The sequence below is a fragment of the Equus przewalskii genome, chromosome 26 (assembly GCF_037783145.1).
Source record: "Equus przewalskii isolate Varuska chromosome 26, EquPr2, whole genome shotgun sequence".
In the NCBI taxonomy this organism is placed as follows: domain Eukaryota; kingdom Metazoa; phylum Chordata; class Mammalia; order Perissodactyla; family Equidae; genus Equus; species Equus przewalskii.
In genome coordinates, this window is record NC_091856.1 from 33,223,302 (window position 1) to 33,245,057 (window position 21,756).

Genomic DNA, 21,756 nt, shown 5'->3' on the forward strand with positions numbered 1-21,756 from the left:
TCAGTAATAAAAAGGAACACACTGTTGATGCACACAACCACCTGGCTGCATCTCTAGGGCCTTAGACCTAGTGCAGAACCCGTCCCCGCAGGTTCCGTGCTGTGTGCTCCCATTTCTGTCACATTCTTGCAATGGAGGACAGGTGAGTGCCTGCTGGGGTGAAGAGACCGAGCGGTGGAGGCCTGCGCAGCATGAGAAAAGGTCACTGCTGGAAGGAGTCCTGGGCGTCCGTGTCGCAGATGTCTGGAGAAGTGCTTTGACCAAGGCAGGTGCCTGAGAAGTGGTAGGAGGAGGGCTGAACCTGGATCTCTGTCTCATGTGCCCTAATAGTGTGTGCTTGAAGAGTGGACCCCAAAGTCTGCTGGATGAAGGTTTGAATCCCAGCTCTGCCAGTTAGCTGTGTGACTTTGGGCAGGTTGCCTAACCTTTCTGACCACTGTGTTTCCTCACCTGTAAGGTGGAGGTAATATCTACTTCATGAGATTACCATAAGGATTATAGGAAGTTATTTTCAACTTTTAAAATGCCTGACTCACAGTGTGAAACTCATATTTCTATCAGAACTAGTTAGTACACACATATTAAAACGTGTAGTTGAAATAAAAGCTTTATGAAATCTATATCCTTACTATATATGATACATTCTGTTTTCTACTTCACTTATTAATAAAGCTGGTCCTGACCCCCTACACTGATGTCATGACCACTGTATTAAATGAACATAATGCTGTAAATAAGTCATAGACTTATTTTTCCTCTTAATTTTACTCCAGTGCTCCTTGGGTCAGGCCCCCAGCAGGCACCTGACCTGGGGAGGAGCGCAGGCAGGATCCCTAACATCTCCGCACCCCTAGACTGGGATAGGTCGCTGCTCATCACGGAGGCTTCTGCTTCCCCACTAGACCGCACACTTCTTGAGGGCAGAGGTGACCTTGCCATTTCACCCCCAGGACCTGGCATGGTGCCCATGCTCAAAAGCCACCAATTTGTAGAATGAAGAATGACCGAAAGGATTAGTATCACAGAATTAACAATGATGATGCTGAAACTCCCCAAATGAAGGACAGGGAGCCGAGATGGGTGCAGAGTCCACGTGCGCACTGGCCGCCGCCTCTGCCGCCCGAGAGCGCGGGTGTGGGGCGCCTTCCTCGCCGTAAAGGGACTGGCGACAGTAGCATCTTCCTTCGAGGGGTGACCTCATGCATGCTGGCGTCTGGGAACGCACCTAGGGACACTAGTGAGGGCGCTCTTTTTGACTTAAAAGCATCCTAGGCCTGCCGGTGAGGGTGACGTTAATTTTGATAGACTTTAATTCACTCTCACTTTAAAAAAATAATAATTTCCAAAATTAGTAACAGATTGCTTGTCTAGGGATGTTCAGCTGAACTCCAACGTGTCAGTGTTCCGTGGCCCTGGGCTTAGAGTTGCTGCATTAGAACACAGGAAGCCTTTGTGTTGTCCTTAGGAGAAAGGCTCTGAAAACCTCAGAAATCTCTGTGGCCGCCTCACGCTGACCTTCCCCGGGGCTTGGAGAGGCGTCGGGCCGAGCCCCAGGAAGGCCACGGGGGATGCTCCTCACAGTCTCAAGAGGGAGGTTCGGTCTGTTGATTTGTATTGCCAGTCCTATAAAAACTGCTGGCGTTTTCTCTCCTGACCAACTCACTCACCTGCCCGCAGTCTGCTGCTCCGTGCGCGACGCCCGCGTGTCATCTGTGCCATTACAGGGAGCAATGGTGCTGTCCTTTGGGCTTTTTTGAGGTGTTGATGGGCATTAACTATTAAAATTGTTGCATATTATAAAGTTGGGTATGTTCCCCAGTGATATTTTGTTAACATTTCTTTTGGAGAAAGAAAAATGAAGACGTTTTTCTCCTCTCTATTGGGAAAAAATGTGTCCAGCCGCCTTATGTTTTCAAAGACCATTATTGAAATTGGCATAGTATTACTCTTGAGAAAGCATTTCTCATATGGTAGCATGAATATTTTCTATGGGAAGCTCATTTTTCCGTAGCCCGGGCAGCTTCCCATTATGTAGCGTGCACGATAAATGAGCGCCACGCCTGTGTGCGTGTGTTTACGCGTGTGTGCTGGAAGTGAGCACAGGTGAACTTCTGAGGCAAGATGAAGCGTTGTCGACCAACGTACGCCATTAGCGGGAAATAGGACTGATTTTATTCAGCCTTTTTCCTTTTTTACAGTAAAATGACTGTAGTTACCATTAAATTGAGCTTGATCGGTGTTCCCATGGGCCTCCCTCGGTTGACCCCTCTTCATGAAACTGAGGAGCGGTCCCTGTTCGTGGAGTTGGACGTTATCAGTTTGCTGTGTGAGCACCCAGCGCCCCTTATCTGACTGCTGGTTTTCATTTTTAGGCACCAAATGGGAATGTTTGCAAAGGGAATGAAACTTCAAATCACATGTCTCAACCTTGGGCCACAGCATTTATATGGAGGAGGGAGACAATTTGTTCTCCTTATGAGTCCACCAACACAAAGAGTTGACTCTGGGTTTGAATTTGGTTTCATTCTTGGGTGGTGTGGTCTCAGCAGTCTGTCTGTCTGTGGGACGGTAGTGTGTGCACTTTTGTTTCCAGTCTTTGTTACAACACGTCCAGTTGTTAGCAAAGCAGTTGGTTGTCAGAATTGATTCTGTGTTCGTGGCACCTGTGACATATACTTTGCCAACAAAAAGGAATTTCCTTTTTTTGTGATGAACACAAAATTTCAGGTGGCTTTTGACCAGGAGCCCTCTGAATGTTCTCGAGGCTGGTGTTGCCCTTTACTCTCTCTCTGTGGCCTTTCTGGCTGAGGTATGCGAAGGCCGTCAGCCTTTGGACGTCTCTTAGCCAGCAGCACAGGCAGCCCAGAGCCAAGGTGTGGCTGTGCTGCCCTGTGGGGGGAGGCACCTCTCCTTGGTGTTCTTGTCCTTTGAAGACATTTGGTTCCTCTGTCTTCAGTGGATTCTTTACCCTGCGAGAGGAATTCTCACAGTAAGCAGGGAAGCTGCATAGGAACAGCTAACCAAACTCGAGGGTACTCTTTCATGGACGCTCTCCTTTGGCGTGTTTTTTCATACCCACTGCCTTAGGTGGTGGACATTCCTCTGTCACAACATGTAGGGGCTGTGTATGTGACGAGGATTCCTTTCCTAAGCTGATAGTTGTCCAGTTTTCACATGGAATGAGAATCGTGAACACTACCTACCCCAAGTGAGAGCGTTTGTCATATTCAGACTGGAAATGCAAGAAGAAAATTTTAAGAGTCAATAAAAAACAATTCTCTTATCCCTGAGATAAGCAGATTAACAGTATGTAATGTCAATGTTTTGGCTGCAGACCATTATCTTGCTATTGATCCAGAAGAAATATGGTATTGACTCATAGCTTCGTTTACTTTTTGCTAGCATTGTTTCTCTATGCTGTTTCTTCTCCTTTTGAAATATTATGATTTGGTTTCTTTTCTTTTGTCTTTTTCTGACCAGTTTCTGTCCAGTCAGAGAATGACAGGCTTAAGTTCAAGCAGAAGGACGAGCAGTTGGCTTCCTGTATTTCAGATGTTACCCATTTCACTCTTTGCTCTGAAGTTGCTATGATTGATCTTCCCCGCTTAGCTCATCTCGCTCCTTCTTGGAACTTTCCCCAGAGATGGATGTTTGAATGCTCTTGTTAGCATATTGTAAGATTCATTCAGTTCTTTCTGATATGTTTGGGATTTATACTTTTTCATTGTCTGCTGACTGTGTTTCTTGAGCTGCATTTTCCAGAAGAGAAACACCACAGAATCATTTTTGCTGATGGCTGGTGAAGGAGACACTCATCAATGGCTGAAAGAGGAGAAACTGGAACAAAAAGCATAGCTAAAGTGGTTTTGTGGGAATGTGATTACAGAGTTGGTTTTCATAATAAGAGGCTATTTGGCACTGTTGTCTCTGTGAAATGGGCTTGAAAGGCAGTTGCTCGTTCTTAGTGTCCACTGCATGCAGACTGCTACAGCGGGTCAGTGAAGAGGCTCGAGGAGGGAGGAGGCCGAATCCTCTCCTTGAGCTGTTTATGCTCTTGGGAGGGTAGGGAGAAAGCGGGTGCCCCGCGGCTGGCAGAGCATATGTGCGTGTTCCTGGAGACGGCAGCTGCGGGAGCAGTCCTCCACCACGCTTCTGAGCCAGGAGGTTAAATCTTCTCATTTGTTTTACAAAGAGAAGGACCCTCCGTCTTTACATGAGTTTGGGTCCAGAGGGGAGGGAGTAGGAGGTGACAGGGATTTGGGTGAGCAGGATTTTCTCCCAGGCCGCCCAGCGTGTGGACACACAGATCAATTTCTTATCCTGCATTCAGCTGGACTCTGGGTTAGAGACTGTGTTGATCAAGACATCCCCTCCTGTTTCGTATCAGATAACGCATTCATTTCAGCCACTGAGCTTAAATTACTGTTTGCTTGCTTTCTCCTTTTCTTTTTTTCCCCCTGAAATGCTAAGAACTCGTGTAAGGATGAAGTTGGTTTATCCGTGCTAATGCTTTGATTTTTCTTTTCTCTTTCTCTTTGCCACAGTAGGTAACCAGTTAGGGGCCCTGGTACATCAAAGGTAAGCAGTGGGTTATGTTTTATTATTTATTGATCATTTCTAATTGTTTATTGATCCACCATCTGTACTAGAGTGTTAGAAAGTCAGAGGTTGAGAGTGTGAAAAACCATGGGCTAGATTTCTTTAAGACTCAAGTTTTTTGTAGCCCTTTCCAAGACAGTGTAAGCTTGAGGGATAAACTGGTACGAGGTATTAAAAATCAGCCATTATTGTATGTAGACGTAAAAGACTTCTAGAATGTCAGAGCTGCTCTTTCTGCCCGCGGACGTTTAATTTAATAGGAGAGAATGGGAAATTTTCCCTCCTGGTATGATGGTTTTCCCAGGATTTAGACTTTTTTTATGAATCTTTAACCTCTTCACCTGAAAAGGCGTCCGAAGAGGTGTGAGTTGTCGGGCTTTCGCAGATTGAGCTTTGGTACTCAAGAGACCCAGGCCTGGGAAGCCAGAACCCTGAGGTCCACCCCTGCTGTAGTGACAGGGACTTGCCAGCGAACCTTGGATAAGTGCCCAGTTGTTTCCCTGCCTCGGTTTCCCCTCACAGCCTTCCCTTAAACATTGAGGATTTAGAGAGATACAAAGACCAAGCTTTTAAAAGACCATTCTGTAAGATAGGATATTTGGCCACAACGTTATCCTTCAAAAAGGATAAAGCCTGCAGGGAACCAGGCCACAGCTTCCCTTGTCTAGTGGCTGACAGTTTGTGCTGTGTGTCCTTCACTGTAACATGCTATCCTTAGCCTTCACCAGCAATGACACAATTATGTCCTCTTCTGTTCTACAGAAATGTTTGGGAGTTTCTAGAAATCACCAGGCATCCCTTAACCAAAAGATTTATCCTGGGTTTGTTGTCATCGTTGTTGTTGTTTTTTAATGACTTAATTTAAATGAGATTGTCGTCAGTATCAAATGTAACTTTCCTATAAAGCCACAATTTGCCAGGATTTTGCTTTCCAAAATGTGTATACTTAGTGCGTTCCGCACAGTTCAGCCTTGCATTTAGAATAGAGCTCTGTCTTCCAGGAAGCTCAAAGCAGCTCGTCTTACGACATTTCTTCCTCAAAGAAAGTCTGCCAGAACTGTTCTGAGGGCTGAGGGACTGCCTGAGTTTCATGACAGTTTGTATTGTGATAGTGTTTAACCCTTTCTAGTAAATTCCCCAGGGAATGTTTCTGAACGTAGACAGCTTGTGCTACATATGAGAGCAGCGGCCTCGCGGCTGCGCTTCCAGGGCACTGTTAGCCTTCATCACAGTCAGGAAACGCGTCCCAGCAGGGCCCCGCGTCTGTTTCAGCGTGCATTAGGCCATCCGAGGCGTGGCATTGTCCTCCACAGTGTGACTGATTAGGAACCCCAGAATTGCCTGAATTCGGGGGGAACTCGAATATCCCAAGAGGTGGAGAGAATCCCTGTGTGGATATAAAGCTGAGGGTGTAAACTCCACGGGGAGAAGGCTGTTGGCTCGTCAGGGTGATCCTGTGGCAAGTGCTGTTGACCCTCTTGCATTGCTTCTGAGTGCTGCAGTTTCCCTGAACATGCACTCTGTTCGTCCTTTCTGTGATGGGTGGAAATCCAGCCATGTGAGGGGTGGTTGAAAGTGCTTACCTTTTTTTAAACTTAGCTTTTTTAAACTTAGCTTCCTCCTAAGGTACATGTTTAGATTTAATTGCTTTCTGGGGTGTTGGGCAAATTGGATATTGTACACACTACTCTAGGTGGCAGATTTGAAGGTTTATTTGAAAGAGCCAATACAGTAGTTGTTTAAAAAAAAAAGACCCATAGTGAATGGGATAGCATTTAACAAAAGGACCTTGCAGAGTAAGTGAGGTAATTATTCTGTCCTGGTCAACACTGGTTAGGCCTCCATTGGATACTGGTTCCGCTTAGGCCATCTCATCCTAAAAGACATAGATAAATTAGAGGTAGGAGAGAGAGCAATGACAAGATGGGAAAGAAGGAATGTTGCGGAAAAGTTGAGTATCTCTTCATCTAGAGAGGAGACCAGAATACAAATCTAAGCGTTCTCCAAACCCCAAAGGATCCTTCAGTGTTAAGCATTACTGGGAGTAGGTGTATGAAGAAAAGGCAGATGTTAGTGGAGTTGATGGTTTCATGAAAAACCAGAGGTTTCTTCCTCCAACGCAAGGGTGGGGAGGCTCAGGTCTCTTCAAGGAGCCATCACCCGAAGGGTTCATTAGATGGTGCTCTTGTTCGTAGCTGGGGACTAGTTGCCCGGATTGGCGTGATTCATTTTAAGCCTTTATCCTCCACCATTGCCAATATGGGAAATTGGGGGAACCTAAAATGGCTGAAAAATTCTTTATTCTATATGTCTTTCCAAAATGTTCTTTGTTTTTAGGGCAGTAATAACAGAAGAATTCAAAGTGCCTGATAAAATGGTTGGATTTAGTAAGTATCCGCATTATCCACTTTTCCCCTAATTCTTGTCTGTTCTTTTCCTTTTGATCTCTCACTGTGAGTGTCTCCTGTAGCAGAATGCTTTGCACACTATGTCCTCTAGCACCCAGAAGCTCTGCAGGTCCCCCTCCAGGCCCTGGGTGCCCCACCCCATCCCCTGCTCCGCCTCTGTTCTCACTTGGGCTAGAGTGCCTGCCTCGGTCGGCTGTGCTCCACGTAAGATCTCCGTCGGCTCGCTGAGGCCAAGCTGACTTGTAGTGCTGAGTGCACTGTGTATATGTGTTGAATCAGTGAAGTCATTCGTCCGTAGTTCAGCATGGAATGAGGGCGTGTCCTGACCCCGTTCCCTTTGTTTCAGTCATCGGCAGGGGAGGGGAGCAGATCTCACGGATTCAAGCAGAGTCGGGTTGCAAAATTCAGATTGCTTCAGGTAAGGGCTTTTTTTTTTTTCATATATCTCAGTTTGATAGAAATTAGTATTTTGCAGAGTTTTCCAGATTTAGTACCTTTGCTTGTTGCTTGGAAATTTAGGGGCCTGGGTAAGTACATGTGATTGCTGTTTTCCTTGCACCTCTGGAGCTGGACTCCCAGATGAGAGCCAGAAAGACCAGGGCAGAAATGGGCTCCGACATGAGGCCGCCCATCTGGCCTCTCGGGGAGACGCTCACAATCCGTGGCCCGGCACGGCCCTTCCCAAACACCTGCTGTGTAGGGCCTCTGTTTTCTGCACCAGAACGTGATTCCAGGCATGCTGGGGCCTGGAGGAGTCCTGTGGCTTTGAGACCCCTCCTGGGGGCTTCTCACGGGCTCCCCTGGGTTAGCAGGCCCTGCCCTTTGTGGAAGGAGGCCAGCTGGGGGTTCTGGCTAAATGAGCGCGTGTTAAACGCAGTTCGGACCTTTCCCAGGTCTGTCCGTTTTGACCGTGCGATATGGACAGAGACGGATAGAGGAAGAAGAGTTTTAATTTTATTTATAGTTTTAGCATCTAATTTGAGTTTGACCTCTTTCCACAGTGGAGGAGGGGGTTTGGTGAATATTCAACTAGAGAAATCTTTGTCATTTTAAAAGATACTTATTACAGTGTCTCGAAGGCAGTAACTGCTGTTAGGTATTTCTCTCTTTTTTTTGAGTAAGAATTTTAAGAGACAGTTTTTTTAGGAACAAAGTAAAGCGTCATGGGTGGTGTTGGAAAGTAAGATTTTCCTCTCTTGTCAAATGGCCTGGAACCAGTTCCACATAGATGTCACTGATCTCTTGGGGTATTCATGCAATAATTGGTAATAATCCTAATGTGCATATAATGAAATTCCTTACTACTGTACCTCAGAGCTATTTGCAAACAAATGACCATGAAACCACGCTGCAAATGAAGAAACTGAGGAATAGCGGGTTAAGTGACTCAAACACTTATTTGCCCACAAGTGGGTCAGAAATGAAGCTGAGACTGGTAATTAGGGCCAACTCAGAAACCCCTGCCGCGCCTCTCACCTTCCCCTGCAGGACTTGTTTCTCCTTTGAGCATCTAGAGTGGAGCTCCCAGCTTCATGTTGTCTCCACAAGTGGAAGCAAACTGTCTTCTCCTGGGAGCCTGGGCTTCTGTGGGGCTGCGTAGGAAGCAGCCCGGAGAGACAGTGCGCACAGAGGCAGAGTGCACGCTTGCCTGATGCCCACCAACACACCTCATCTTCTTGATTCTTCTTATAGAGAGTTCTGGGATTCCAGAGAGGCCCTGTGTACTTACCGGAACCCCAGAAAGTATTGAGTAAGTTTATTTTATTTACTTTTTCCTTTCACTCTTCCTCCTTCCCCAAATGGGGAGAAATGGGAAGGCAGAACTGTTACTGAGCGCTGTCGATCTATGCTGCAGTCTGGCCACCGAAGCAGATGCTTCTGTAGAGAAGGATCTCAGAGGTTGCCATGCCAGGGGAGTTTTTCTTTTACCTTAAACACACAAGGTATCACCTTTTTTTCAAACCCTACAGAGTATCTCACGACTGTCATAACATCTACTTCATAAACCAGGTTCCCACCCCTCCTGAATGCTCTAATCAACTTACTTCTTCCTTGTTAATACCTCCTTTACCCGAGCAGGTCTGATTCATAAGCCTGTCACCCGTGTGAACCAGTGAGAGTACTGGTACCAGAGTTTTGCCTGGGGCTGATCCCCTGGCCCTTCTGGTATTTGTGAACCAGATACATTGATTCTTCCTGGCCATTGCTCCACTCAGAGGGCCATATGGATCGGCCAGAGGGTGTCTTGAGTTTTGGGGCCCTTGCAACAGCCTTAAGACTAGCATTGCTTTCTTACCCTGGAATACGCATGCTCAGAGCCTGGTACCAGGTGCAGGCCTCAGAAATCCAAGAACCTCCTGGGGAAAGGGGATGTACTAACTTAGAGTCTGCTCGCTTTCCTCTTTCAATCTACTGAGTAGCATTGCATTTGGGGACGGGGTGCTGAGATTATGTCTGGCTCAATAGGTAGGGCTGTTTTATTGTTTCCATTTCTCAGGGAGCCCAGATGAGTTTGAATTTTCTTGTTCTGCTGTAACATTGCAAGCAGTGAACCAGAATAAATATCGCTGGCAGGTGTGCATTATAGGGCAAGCGGGATGGTTTTGCTGGAGCTGAGGCATTTTTCTTCCAACACAGGTTAATCTAGTACACAAGCAAAATATTAAAAAGCTGCTGTAACTGAGAAGATACACGAGGCTGATGTCTGTACACAAAGGCTGAAGACTACAAAAGGCAGCCTCTGTTTCCTGCCTTTCTCTTCTTTCTTTCTACTCTTCTAACCATTCCTGCTTCCTGTTCTACCCAAGCAGTCAAGGCAATGGGATTGTAACTTTAGGAGGAAACAGTTTGATTTTCTTCAGTGCGCAGTACAGCCAGCCTGTTTAGTAGCTGAATTCTTCCCTTTTAAAGGAACCAAAAAATAGAGTGTACATGGTGACTTAAAGAATAAATACCTCAAGTGACAAGCAGGGGAGCTTCTGGTGCAGAAAAGGGAAGTGGCCGACAGATGACCTCGGTAGGCTGGGTTGCCATGTTTCAGCCCCACAGCTCCTCCCCCCGCCTCCAGATAAGTCAGCGCCAAACAGCATGGCAGGTGAGATGCGGGGTCCTGAACATCGGCCGTGCACAGCGCCAAGCAGCTGGGTGTGACTGTCCAGCTGCTTCAGGGCTCTGCTGCCGCCCCTCCACCCCTGAAACCCAACTGGTGATTCGTAGCCTGAGCTTAAAAGTCAGAGCAGTCTGGTTGGCTGTGGAGAAGTAGTGTGGCGTTTGGGAATTCAAATGATGACTACTAACCCCTGCTTTCTTTCTTCCCCTCCTTCTCATTGTTCTCTCTCTTCCCTTATTTAACAAATGTCTGTGGAGTGTATGCTCTGTGAGAAGGGTTATGCTGGACTGGGGAACAGAGAGATAGGCAAAGGAATCGAAAGTGGTCTTTGTCACCAGAGCACCTGGCATTCTCAGGAGACAAGACGTGTTTGTGGAGTGAATACAAGACACAAGCACGGGCAGAGGGCAGACTGGGAGGGGCTGTGTTGGCATGTTGGTATTGTGGTGTGTGTTACTTTTCAATTCCAGCCCAGTGGTGTGGCGGATGGCAGAGCCCTCGCGGGTTGTGGGGCAGGAGCTGGAGCTGGATGGAGGGCTGCCTTCCTCCTTCCTGCTCCCCCCCGGGGCTGCTTCCTTTTCCTGGGTACCCAGAGCGTTCATTCAGACCTGCTTCTCTTCCCTCCCAAAGACAAGCCAAACGGCTCCTGGGCCAGATTGTAGACCGCTGTCGGAATGGCCCTGGCTTTCATAACGACGTGGACGGCAGCAGCACCATCCAGGAGCTTCTCATCCCCGCGTCGAAAGTGGGCCTGGTCATCGGCAAAGGCGGGGAGACAATAAAGCAGTTGCAGGTGGGTGAGCCTTCAGCAGAGCAGCCCTCAGCAGGCCTTCAGCCGCCTCCCTCCCCGTGTGGGAGCTGTTGTCTTAACTCAGGCTTCCCCCACTGCTCCGGTGTGCTGCCGAGCCCTGGGCCCCGTGGACCTGAGCAGCCACCGTGGCGGTGAAGCCCTGTTAGGGTCGCTTTTACCGCCTGACAGCAACATCTCAGATAAAAATGCCGTGTCCAGAGTGGGGGCTCTGAGCCAGCAGCACACCCCTCGTTAGCTGTGAGATCTTGAATAACTTCGTGTCCTCGTTGAGGACTCGGGTCCTCATCTGTACAAGTCGGGAAGGGCCGGCCTCCCTGGCGGAAGGAAGATGGAAGAAGACCCGTTACACTCTATTTCTCTGAGACCCATTGCAGAGAGCCCGTTCCTGAGCAGATGATGCACAAACAGTACTGCTGGTAGCTCCACAGCCCCTCCTCTGACACACGTGGGGCCGGACAGGTTCAGGGTTTAACACCCCAGCGAGTGCTGGGGCTGCGCCCTGTTAATCACATGCGTGTTTCTGTGGCTGAGTGTCACACTTAGTGAGGGCTGGAAATATGCTTACTTGAGTTCAGGTTAGTTGTGCTGCGAAATTAGTTACGAACAAATTTTTATTTCAGAGCTTTTGGGCTTTTGAAGTTGCAGGTCGGGTTGTGACGTGCCTGTGTGCTCTGTCATAGCCCAGTCCTCGGACCATGGAAGGCACGCTAGTGTGGACTTTAGGAGTCCGGGGTCTGGAATCCCAGTATCCAGATTTTGGTCCCCTACGCATCAGCCCTGGGAACCTTGGGCAGCTTGCCTCAGAGCCTCTGCGTCTGTGTACTGGGGAGCCGGCAACCCTTCCCTCTCCTGGCTGTGCGCGAGCTCCAGCCTGGCGATGTGAAACAGCACTGCGCTCTGTGCCTAGTGTTCATTTACTGTTTGGATGTCCTAGGGACTGGCGGAGGAGGAGAGTTCTGGGAAGTGGCTGTATCTCACTTGGCAGCTCTCCAGCACGGCCTGTGTGGCAGCATTCTTGGGCCCGCTTCATGGGCTGGGGCAGGGCAGTGCCTTGTAGTAGGTGGGACATGGCTTACTATGGACGTGACCCGACCCTGTGCAGCTTCTGCTGCCATCCTAGGTTCTTATTCATGACAGCGAGGGCTGTATTTGTGCCTGTGCCCCCACAGGAGCGGACAGGTGTGAAAATGGTCATGATCCAGGATGGCCCATTGCCTACGGGAGCAGATAAGCCTCTTCGCATCACTGGAGACCCGTTTAAAGTACAGGTAGGAAAAAAACCATGGATCGGGCAGGTCCTGGGTGTGGGCTGCCACTTGGTAGTAACTTGTAGAGCTTTGATGTCATTCAAGAAATTATAGTGCCAGCCCCTGGCCGAGTGGTTAAGTTCACATGCTCCACTTAAGAGGCCCTGGCTTCACTGGTTCGGATCCTGGGCACAGACTTAGGCACTGCTCATCAAGACATGCTGTGGTGGCATCCCACATACAAGAACTAGAGTAACCTAGAACCAGGATGCACAACTAAGTACTGAGGCTTTGGGGAGGAAAAGGAAGAAAGAGTGGGGTACTGACAACTCGAGCATGTGGACATCTCCTTTAAAAAAAAAAAATTAAAAAACAGATGTTCCTTTATTTAAGGTGAACTGTTTGCCCAAGCCGGGTTTGATGATGAAAAGAATCTAGGGTTGTGCTGCCTGATTCCAGAGCGACCAGCCACATGTGACATTTAAATTAATTCAGATTAAATGAAAATTGAGTTCCCCATTGACACTGACCATATTTTGAGTGCTCAAGAGCCACATGAGGACGGTGCATATACAGAACATTTTCATAAATGAAAAAGGTTTGATTGGATGGCATAGCGCTGACCAGATGCAGTTTTCAATTTGTTGACCTACAAGGCAAGGTTTGTTTGGCTTTTATTTGCTTGTTCTGTCTCCCGGCCCATTTTTGCAAGACCTCCAGCTGAGGTGGGAAGTGAGCAAAGGTGCCACCGCCATGTACATGTGTGCCCTCGTAGCAAGCATCCTGTGTCCTGAGCTCCCAGCCACAGAGGACAGCCCCAGTTCCGGAAAGCAGTGAGGGGCTGAGTTTTTTTTTTTTTTTTTTTTTTTGAGGAAGATTAGCCCTGAGCTAACTACTACCAATCCTCCTCTTTTTGCTGAGGAAGACTGGCCCTGAGCTAACATCCATGCCCATCTTCCTCCATTTTATATGTGGGATGCCTACTACAGCGTGGCTTTTGCCAAGCAGTGCCATGTCTGATCCGAACCAGTGAAGCCTGGGCTGCCGAGAATCGGAACGTGTGAACTTAACCGCTGCGCCACCGCGCTGGCCCCAGAGAGGCTGAGTTAAGTCACCTGGGGCATTCTTCCCTCCATCTCCTGCCGTGAGCAGGAATGTGCGTGGCGGCGGTGCAGGGCTGTGTCTGTCCCCGGGAAATAGGCCTGCTCTTTCTGCTGCCCACTGCAGCCTGCGTCGACTCTGCTGCATTTGCAGTAGCTCCAGGGTGGCGCACCTGGGCCAGCAGCGGCACCTGCTCCTCCCTAGGAGCTTCGGGGCTTTGATCCAGTGGAGGTCACCAGCCTCTGGCGAAATATTTCCCCCAATTCTTGACACTGTCGTTCAGCTGACCTCAAATTGATATCATTGGTAGTTTTTCTTTTTGTCAGGTACATATGTAAAATAGTGCTTTTAAAACAGGGTTGAGGGCCAGGGGTTCAAATGGCTTCTTTCCTTGGGCTCCAGGTGTGATGCAGCCCCTCACCCCCCACCTCCTGCAGACCAGGGCCCCCGAGGGCCTCCTCCCCAGAGTTTCTAAGCCCCCCAAGGGTAAACAGGTGGGCTTCTTAATAATCATGTTGCTCGTCCAGTCTTGCTCGTGGACTCAACCCTGTGACCATGCGGAACTCTCGGGAAAGAGCTAGAGCCAGCCTGCTGGGAGCTTGCTGCCAGCGCAGCGCCTGCTGCCCTGCCATCTTGCTGCCCTGCCGCCTTCCCGCCCTCCCGCCCTCCCGCCCTCCCCCTCCCCCTCCCCCTCCCCCTCCCCTCTGCTGGGGCCATTGGCTTCGTAGAAAAAATAACCTGAGCAAAGAGCTTAGTTCACTGATGTTTCATGAATTTGCAGGAAATAACTCTAACAAAGGGTTTTTATTATTTTTTTATTTTAAAACTACCTATATCTCACATTTTTTATTTGGGAAAAGCTATTTACTGTATTTAGGGTAAAGTTTTGTTTGTTTGTTTTCTCTCCCTAGCTTTTTATTATGATAAACTTCACACATACAGAAAAGTTGAAAAGACAGTACAACCAACACTTTATTTCTTCATCCTTCCTATCGTTTTTCTATTTGTGTATGTTTTATGTTTTATCTCTTTGCTTTACCATTTGTAAGTGGGTGGCAGGTGTTAGGGCTCTCTACCCCTAAATCCTGCAGCATCTATTTCCTAGGAGTAAGGACTTCCTTCTACAAAACCAGGCCTAAGAAAATTAACGGTGATCGCAAAGCATTGTTTGTAGCCAGGGCATATTCAGATTTCTCCACGTGTCCTAAGACGCTGATCACTGTTTGGTTTGGTTTTTCCATAAGCAGAACTCAGTCCAGGTTCCCACCTTCCCTTGAGTGCAGATTCCTGGGGCTGGGACCGGTGTGGGCAGGCACACTGCAGGGACGCTCTGAGCGAAGGGCCTTCTTCGGGGAGAGGACACTGACAGTCCGCTTGCGGGGTGGGTGGTCTTGCCGGTCTTGCTTGAGATCTGGGAGCTCTGAGTGCTGGAAAGTCTTATCAGGCGCCCAGCTTCTCTTTCCCCCTTACCTCCTGGAGCTCCTCTGCAGTGGGACACCTGGGATACTGTCTTCTTTTCATGGCACCTGCCCTGAGTCAGAGCTCTCAGGAAACCCTCCCCTCACTAGAAAGAAACGCCACGCCACAAACGCCTCAGGGTGATCGTAACCAAGTTCTGACCAAGCACAGATATGCTGACCCAACTGTGGCTTAAAAGAGGGTGGACCCTTATCTGTGTTGGCATTTGGGCAACGTAAAGGACACGTCATTTAAGATTTGATAATATACGACCCTCACCAGCAACCTGCCCCTAGCCCATAATATAGTATCGGAGTGAGGTCACTGCACCTGAGCGCCCTGAGTCTTTAAGCCCAACTTAAGAGGGTTAGATCTTGACATTTCACCTGCTGTCGTTTTCAGGATTTTGTTTTCCGTGATGCTTTTTATCTCTTTATACAGCAAGCAAGAGAAATGGTATTAGAGATCATCCGAGAAAAAGACCAAGCTGACTTTCGAGGTGTGCGCGGTGACTTCAGCTCCCGAATGGGAGGAGGCAGTCTGGAGGTAGGCTGACCTCGGCTCAGTGGGATGAGGTTAGGCTTATGGTTGGAGGTCACGCTTCTGTTTAACCTTCGGCAAGTTATTGAACTTTTGTCTTACCTGTGAAACCCTACAAATTCACTTCCCAGAGTGGGCGTGAGGAAGGCCTGCGACAGGCCGCCTGAGTGAGGGAGCCGCTGTATTCCCCCTGCTTTTGCGGCTGTGCTTCAGAGCTTCTCCCACTGCCCAGCGAAGACAAAAATTCAGCTTGTCCTGGTGATCTGTGTTGTGATGATATCCAACTAGGAAGCCTGCTTTATTGATGCGGTGGAATGGGGTCAAAATCTATGCATTAGCGTGAAATTTTGATATGTGCTACACTTTGGTCCTTGAAAACATTATACTTAGTAAAATAAGCCGGATACAGAAGGACAAATATGATTCCCCACTTACATGAGGTCCCTAGAAGAGGCGAATTCTAGAGGCAGAAAGTGGAGTGCTGGTTGGGAGGGGCTGGGGAAGGAGAAGCGGCTGTCTCGGGTACGCAGGTTTGATTGGGGGTGAGGAAAAGGTTTGGGGTGCAGATGACAGGAATGTTGGCACAGCGTCTGAATGCAGTTAATGTCACTGAACTGTCTACTTGAGAATGGTAAAATGATAACTGGTGTGTGTATTTTACACAATAAAAAATGAAGGAAAAAGCATTTTAAAGAACCACTAGCATAATCAACATATATGGTGTATTTGTTTATTCCATAGAATTTGGGAGGTAAATTTGCCATTTTTAATCATTTATCTATCTATAAGGATTGTTCTTGCTTCATTTTTGTAGCTATTTTGATCAAATCTCAGACTTATGGACAGGAGTGAAATCAACTACAATATGTTTCCTAAGTGCAAAAAATATGCTTTATTGTATCTCTCCAGGAATGCACTGCAATACAAATCAAGTTCTTTGTTAAAAATATATATCCTGGGGCCGGCCCCATGGCCGAGTGGTTAAGTTCACACACTCCGCTTCAGCGGCCCAGGGTTTCGCCAGTTCGGATCCTGGGCACGGAGATGGCACTGCTCATCAGGCCATGCTGAGGAGGCATCCCACATGCCACAACTAGAAGGACCCACAACTAGAATGTTCAACTATGTACTGGGGTGGTTTGAGGAGAAAAAGCAGAAAAAAAAATTTTTAAAAATATATATATATCCTTTAAGAAAAGACAGGTTTGCTAAAAGCTCTGATGAGGTTTTGTTTCTCTGTGCTTAGGTGTCTGTGCCTAGGTTTGCTGTTGGGATTGTAATTGGAAGAAATGGGGAAATGATCAAAAAGATCCAGAATGATGCCGGTGTGAGGATTCAGTTCAAACCAGGTTGGTCTTGATGATTCTCAAAAGTCCTTAGCGTTAAAAAGAATTATAAAGTACTTAACAGAACAAGGATTTTGTAATTAGCTCATTGTGTGTTCTTTTCTCTTCTCTCTCTCTCACAGTGTTCTATTTCCAAATTACCAATCTAAGTTTCTCCTCCAGTGCCTCATTTCTGTCCTTGAGCAGGCTAGCCTGTCACCCTTCTCATGCCAGAACACTGGCCCAGGGCTCTCCAGGCTTTTTTTTTTTTTCCCTTAGGCGAGTAAAATTGGGAGAAATCGGCATAGCATTTCCAGTTTCTAATTTTGCCAATTAAAAACTTTAAAAAACACCCTACTTATTTTGATTTCATAAAATTAAAGATAAAACCGTAAAAAAAGGACATCTTAGAATAAAAGACAATTCTTTAAGTTTTATAAATTTACCTTTATGAGCAAAATCATCTACATCGTCTTTATTTTCCTCATTTCTCTGAAGATGAGAAGACATTATGGTGGGCTAATTTTTGGAAACTATTGCAGTAGCTCAACTCTATTTTCCTTGGCTTTTTTTTTTTTTTTAAGTTTAGTTTATCTAATGATATCTTTCTTAAATGCTGTAATTGCATACGAAATGAATATTGACATGGACCATGCAAAAAAAAAAGTAGCCCCGTGTGTTTCCCCATTCAAAAGATTCTCTGAATCTGGTGATGTCTGTAGTGCCCCTTTGGCGCTGGTAGGAATATTGATTGCAAATCAGATGGACTTTGGTTTCTTTCTTAAGTTGGGCTTTTCCATTCCTGTCTCTCACTTTGTTCCACAGATGATGGTATTAGTCCAGAGAGAGCTGCCCAGGTCATGGGACCCCCAGATCGGTGTCAGCACGCAGCACATGTCATCAACGAGCTTATTCTTACAGCCCAGGTAGGTCCGGCTCTCTGGGCTTCAGGCATCTCACCCTCAAAAGCAGACAGGGCTACGCGGGCTCCCAGGGCAGCACCCGAGAGCAGTCAGCCCTCCCAAGTCACGTTCTTGGAAGCCGGCGCTCTTGTCACTTGTCTCCCTCTAAATTTATAGCCAGTGGCTTCTCTATGTCTGCCTGTTTCCTGCCTTCATAATTTTTTTTTTCTGCTAGTTTATTACTCTTCTGCCTCTATTATTCCAGAATCTAGAGTTTCTTTACACAGTTAAGTTCCTGACTATTTAAACTATTTGGGAAAAGACAATGCAAACTGCCAAGTTTCAAACAATCGAGTGTACTTAGTATAAAATTATATTAAGTACAATCAAATCTAAGCTTTAGAAAGCACTTCGGGATCCTCCAAGGTCTTAAGGCTGTCTTCACATACTTGATTCTGTGTGCGTCTTTTTCTGGAATGTGAGCAAGCCTGTGTGATCCCATTGGCGTCTCCACCTGCCCCAGATGTGAATTGCTCTTGGGAACCTCCGCACCTGATGGTAGGTTGGCATTGTCCCCCAGATGTGTAGGACTAAGCAAAAGTTTGAGAGCAGTTGGAGCTGAAGGACGAAGCAAGACACTGGGAATTGGCACCCAGCTCTGCCATTAGCCACGTGACCTTGGACAGCCTTTGAACCTCCCTAGGCCTAGTTTTCTCAGCAGCAAACCTACAGCTTTGCACCAGGTGGTGCTCCCCATGTTACCCCCTAAGTCCTCTGGGGGTATATGCTGAAGTCACAGATTTATAGACCCCCCTGGATCTGGTGATTCAGAATACCGGTGGGGGGGCATGGGTTTCACCCAGAGTCCCAGGCAGGTCTTAGGATTTGACAAGTGCAGAGAAGAGTCGCTGAATGATCTCTGACATCCTGTCTAGGGGTGAGAATTGATGAACCAGAACAGCAAAGGCTGCGAGATGTTTAGGAGAGAACCTTGTCTTCGAGAGTCTGTGGCATACCCAGAAAGCTGGCACTGTGTGTGTGTTAACATAAATCCCTAAAATTACCTTTCTTGCTTGTCGTTTGTCTCCCATAAAAGCCGAGTGCAGGAGAAAAGCACTCTGCCGATCTCACTTTCTGCTGCTTTAGAGTCCGCGTGAACGTTGAGTTTGGTGAGCAGGTTTGGCACGTATTCCGTCACCGTGGTGGATGCCTGTGTGGCTTCTCCCTTCCATGGGGGAGCTCACAGCTTGGCCACGGCTGCCCTCGGCAGTTAAAAGATCTGAAATACTGCTGCTCCACGGTGACCCAGACGACAAAGGCTGCAGATTTGTTGTCCTCGAAAGAAAGTCACCTTCCTCTGTTAGGTGTTGGGTGCGGGCTTTGCTCTCTGCTGGGGGAGCTGTGCAAGAACCAGTCAGACTTCTCCAGCCCCGAACCGTGGGCCAGAGCGCCTGGCTTGTTGCCTCCCTCTTTTGGGGAGTGGCACATTAGTGTTTCTTGAAAATCCTTTTATCCTTTTTTCTGGTTGGATTGCAAGGTGTTCTGACTCATACATCACTGTCTGAATTGTTCTTTGTGTCAGCCTGGTCGGAGAAGGGTCAGAAGGCGTACGTTGCCACTCCTGTTCACTTTCAGATGCCCGTAGCTCTTCAGCATCCAGCATCTGGCTTCCGGTAGACACAGCACGTGTTAGGCACAGGAAAGGGCAGGCTCAGCATTGAGAAGAACATTGGCTCCTGATGCCTGTGGACTAGGGCTCAGTAATTAAAACTCGGGGCAAAGGGCATTGGGCTTCAGACTTGGGAGTTGATATCTGACTGCCTGTTTTAGTTGGGTCTGTTTGTGCTGTTTATGTACCTGCATGTGTTGATCTGCACATGTCCTCCTTGAATGCGCCTGTTAGTTGTGTTAATTCTGGCTTTAAAGAGCACTTTAGAATCTGAAATGTGGAAGAGTGCTCAGGTTCTCAATGTGTGGCATTGATTACATCCTGTCACTTCACCTCCTCCCAAGACGTCAAAAGCGGTGCTTGTGGCAGTGGCAGAAATCGTCACTTGGGCTTTGCTTCCTTCCCAGGAAAGAGACGGCTTCGGAGGCCTTGCAGTAGCCAGAGGAAGAGGCCGTGGCCGTGGCGATTGGAGTGTGGGAACTCCTGGTGGCGTCCAGGAGATAACGTACACAGTGCCGGCCGATAAGTGTGGCCTCGTCATAGGCAAAGGTAAGAGGCAGCTGTGCCCCTCCGGCTCCCTGGCCTGAGAGCACACGGGTCACGGGTGATGCTCCGCAGCGTGGAGCTGAGCTGCCTCCCGCGCTGCACCGCCATGTGCGCTGCCTTCTGCAGGAGCCCCGCTGTGCCTGGGGCTTCTCCCGAGTGCCTGCAGAGCGAGTTTGCGGTATCGAGTGTAGACAGACTATGAGTGAGACTTGCCTGTCCTAGCAGCTTAGGGTGTTGAAAAGGCACCCTGCACTAGGTGAGGGCCCCTGAATGCTTGCCGATCGACTGGGTAGTAGTTAACTCACCCCAAGGAACTTAGAGGGACGGTTAGGATCATTTCTTCGAGTGGAGGTTGCTTTCTCACAATCGTGGCATTTTTTCTCTTACTGGGTTTAGGTATTTGCTCTTTATTGACACAACACATGAAAATGGTTTTTATCCTTTCAGCACATTTACCATGGGTAACAGACACCCTGTGGAGGAAAATAAAAATCGATCTGTTAGTTGTTTCTAGGCATTTTAGAGAACCTTCGGTAGAGACCCTGTTAATGGCTAATGTGGCTCCTTCCTGTCCTTCAGTAAGGAGCAGGGAGAGAGCAGGCGGATTTCTAGGCCATCGTGTCTTGTTCCTCTGGGCTGGCCTTGGGACCGAGAAAGGCTGCCGAGAGCGGGACTTTGGCTCTCGTCTCCAGCTCTTCTCCCGGCCGCAGGCTCAGCCTTTCTGTGCGCTGGCCGCAGCCTCCTGCCAGCTCTTGTATTTGCCTTCGTTATGTATTTGGCAACATGGAGGAAATACAGTCTTCTCCCCAGAGTTTCTCCAGTTTCTTTGATCACCAAACACCTCTTAGCTGTTGGAGGAGTGCTCGGGTTCCACGGAACACGATCTGGGAATGTCTCCATGAATGGAAAGCTGAGGCTGCCGGAGCACATCCTGGGGAGCGGGGGCAGGGTGGGAGTTCCCTCCGCCCCTCTCATTCACCTCCCAGAATCTGCACTTGGCCCTGCCACTGGACACTGTGTCTTACGCTCTTTCAGAACATATATCTCCTGTATCTGTGTCGTCTTTTAGGTCATTAACGTCTCAGGTGGTAGGAGCCATGAGGATTTAATTTTCTCGCAAGGTGTACAGGCTGGTCAGTCTTCAATGGATATTGTTAGGTGCCCGAAAGCTGGGACAGGTCAGACTGTCACCTTGCCTGCCGTGAGGCTAAACGCAGTTGATGCCCGTGGGTTGAGAACGAGGTCTAGGTTTTCCTGCCCTTTGAGCACCGTTTTGTCAGCACGGTTTTCATTTGGGTGCGTGTTTCCTCCAGAGGCTGGCAGAGCCTCGCTGTCTTCGCTGGACACTTAGCCATCGTCAGTGAAACCGTGATGCTCCCAGGACAGCCCCATGTAGTTTGCCCTCTGCAAAGCCATCCTGAGCGATTCCCGGAGGAAAGTGACAGCAGAACGAAGCAGTAACTGATACTGGGTCCTGGTCCAATGGCAGCCTCAAAAAGCCCAGTAATGGTTTTGTTGAGGTGGGGGGTCTTTCCGTACTCCTCCTCAAGGGCTGGATGAGAGGAATTCCTGCTCCTTGGGAAGGGCGCGTGGGTGAGGGAGGGGAAGGGAGCCACACACAGTCAGACCCGCTCCCGCCGGCTCCAGGCCTTGGGCAGACGCTCTGCCTCCCCGGGCCCCTGCTGGATTTCCATGATAAATACAGCAATGGTGACAGATAGTGTGGCCAGCCCTGCTCTTGTCAGCCAGGCCTTTTAGCAGGTTTGATTAATTGCTTTACGATTTCACGTCCAGCCGGGGGGCCACTGGTGGGTCGCTTCTGCCCCCCATCAGGTGGAAGAATGGAGCAGGCTGCTGAATGAGTCTATAGACAGACACCATGTGCCAAGCTGGTGACCTCATTTTGAAGGACGATGAACTTAAATTAACTCCTTCCGGCCCCGTGCGGTTTTGTGGTGCCTCCGCACCTTATTAGCATGCTCCCAAGGCCTCAGGGAAGGGGGTCTGTGGGGTTGCCGCTCCCAGTGCCCGGTGTGGGGGC

The 21,756-nt window shown here is 48.4% G+C and overlaps 1 protein-coding gene across 6 annotated transcripts in view; it reads left to right on the top strand.

Moving 5' to 3' along the window:
* FUBP3 (far upstream element binding protein 3) overlaps positions 1 to 21,756 on the top strand; it is a 50,987-nt gene that overhangs the window by 19,551 nt on the left and 9,680 nt on the right. For 4 of the 6 annotated variants that reach the window (XM_008541303.2, XM_008541305.2, XM_070596297.1 and 1 more), the window contains 10 exons: positions 4,545 to 4,578; positions 6,937 to 6,986; positions 7,354 to 7,425; positions 8,700 to 8,757; positions 10,747 to 10,909; positions 12,097 to 12,195; positions 15,175 to 15,279; positions 16,520 to 16,622; positions 17,424 to 17,524; positions 19,577 to 19,718. In XM_008541303.2, coding sequence (XP_008539525.1) covers positions 4,545 to 4,578; positions 6,937 to 6,986; positions 7,354 to 7,425; positions 8,700 to 8,757; positions 10,747 to 10,909; positions 12,097 to 12,195; positions 15,175 to 15,279; positions 16,520 to 16,622; positions 17,424 to 17,524; positions 19,577 to 19,718 — 927 coding nt within the window. The remainder of the gene's footprint in view (positions 1 to 4,544; positions 4,579 to 6,936; positions 6,987 to 7,353; positions 7,426 to 8,699; positions 8,758 to 10,746; positions 10,910 to 12,096; positions 12,196 to 15,174; positions 15,280 to 16,519; positions 16,623 to 17,423; positions 17,525 to 19,576; positions 19,719 to 21,756) is intronic. The other 2 variants (XM_008541304.2, XM_070596295.1) reach the window with 1 other exon arrangement.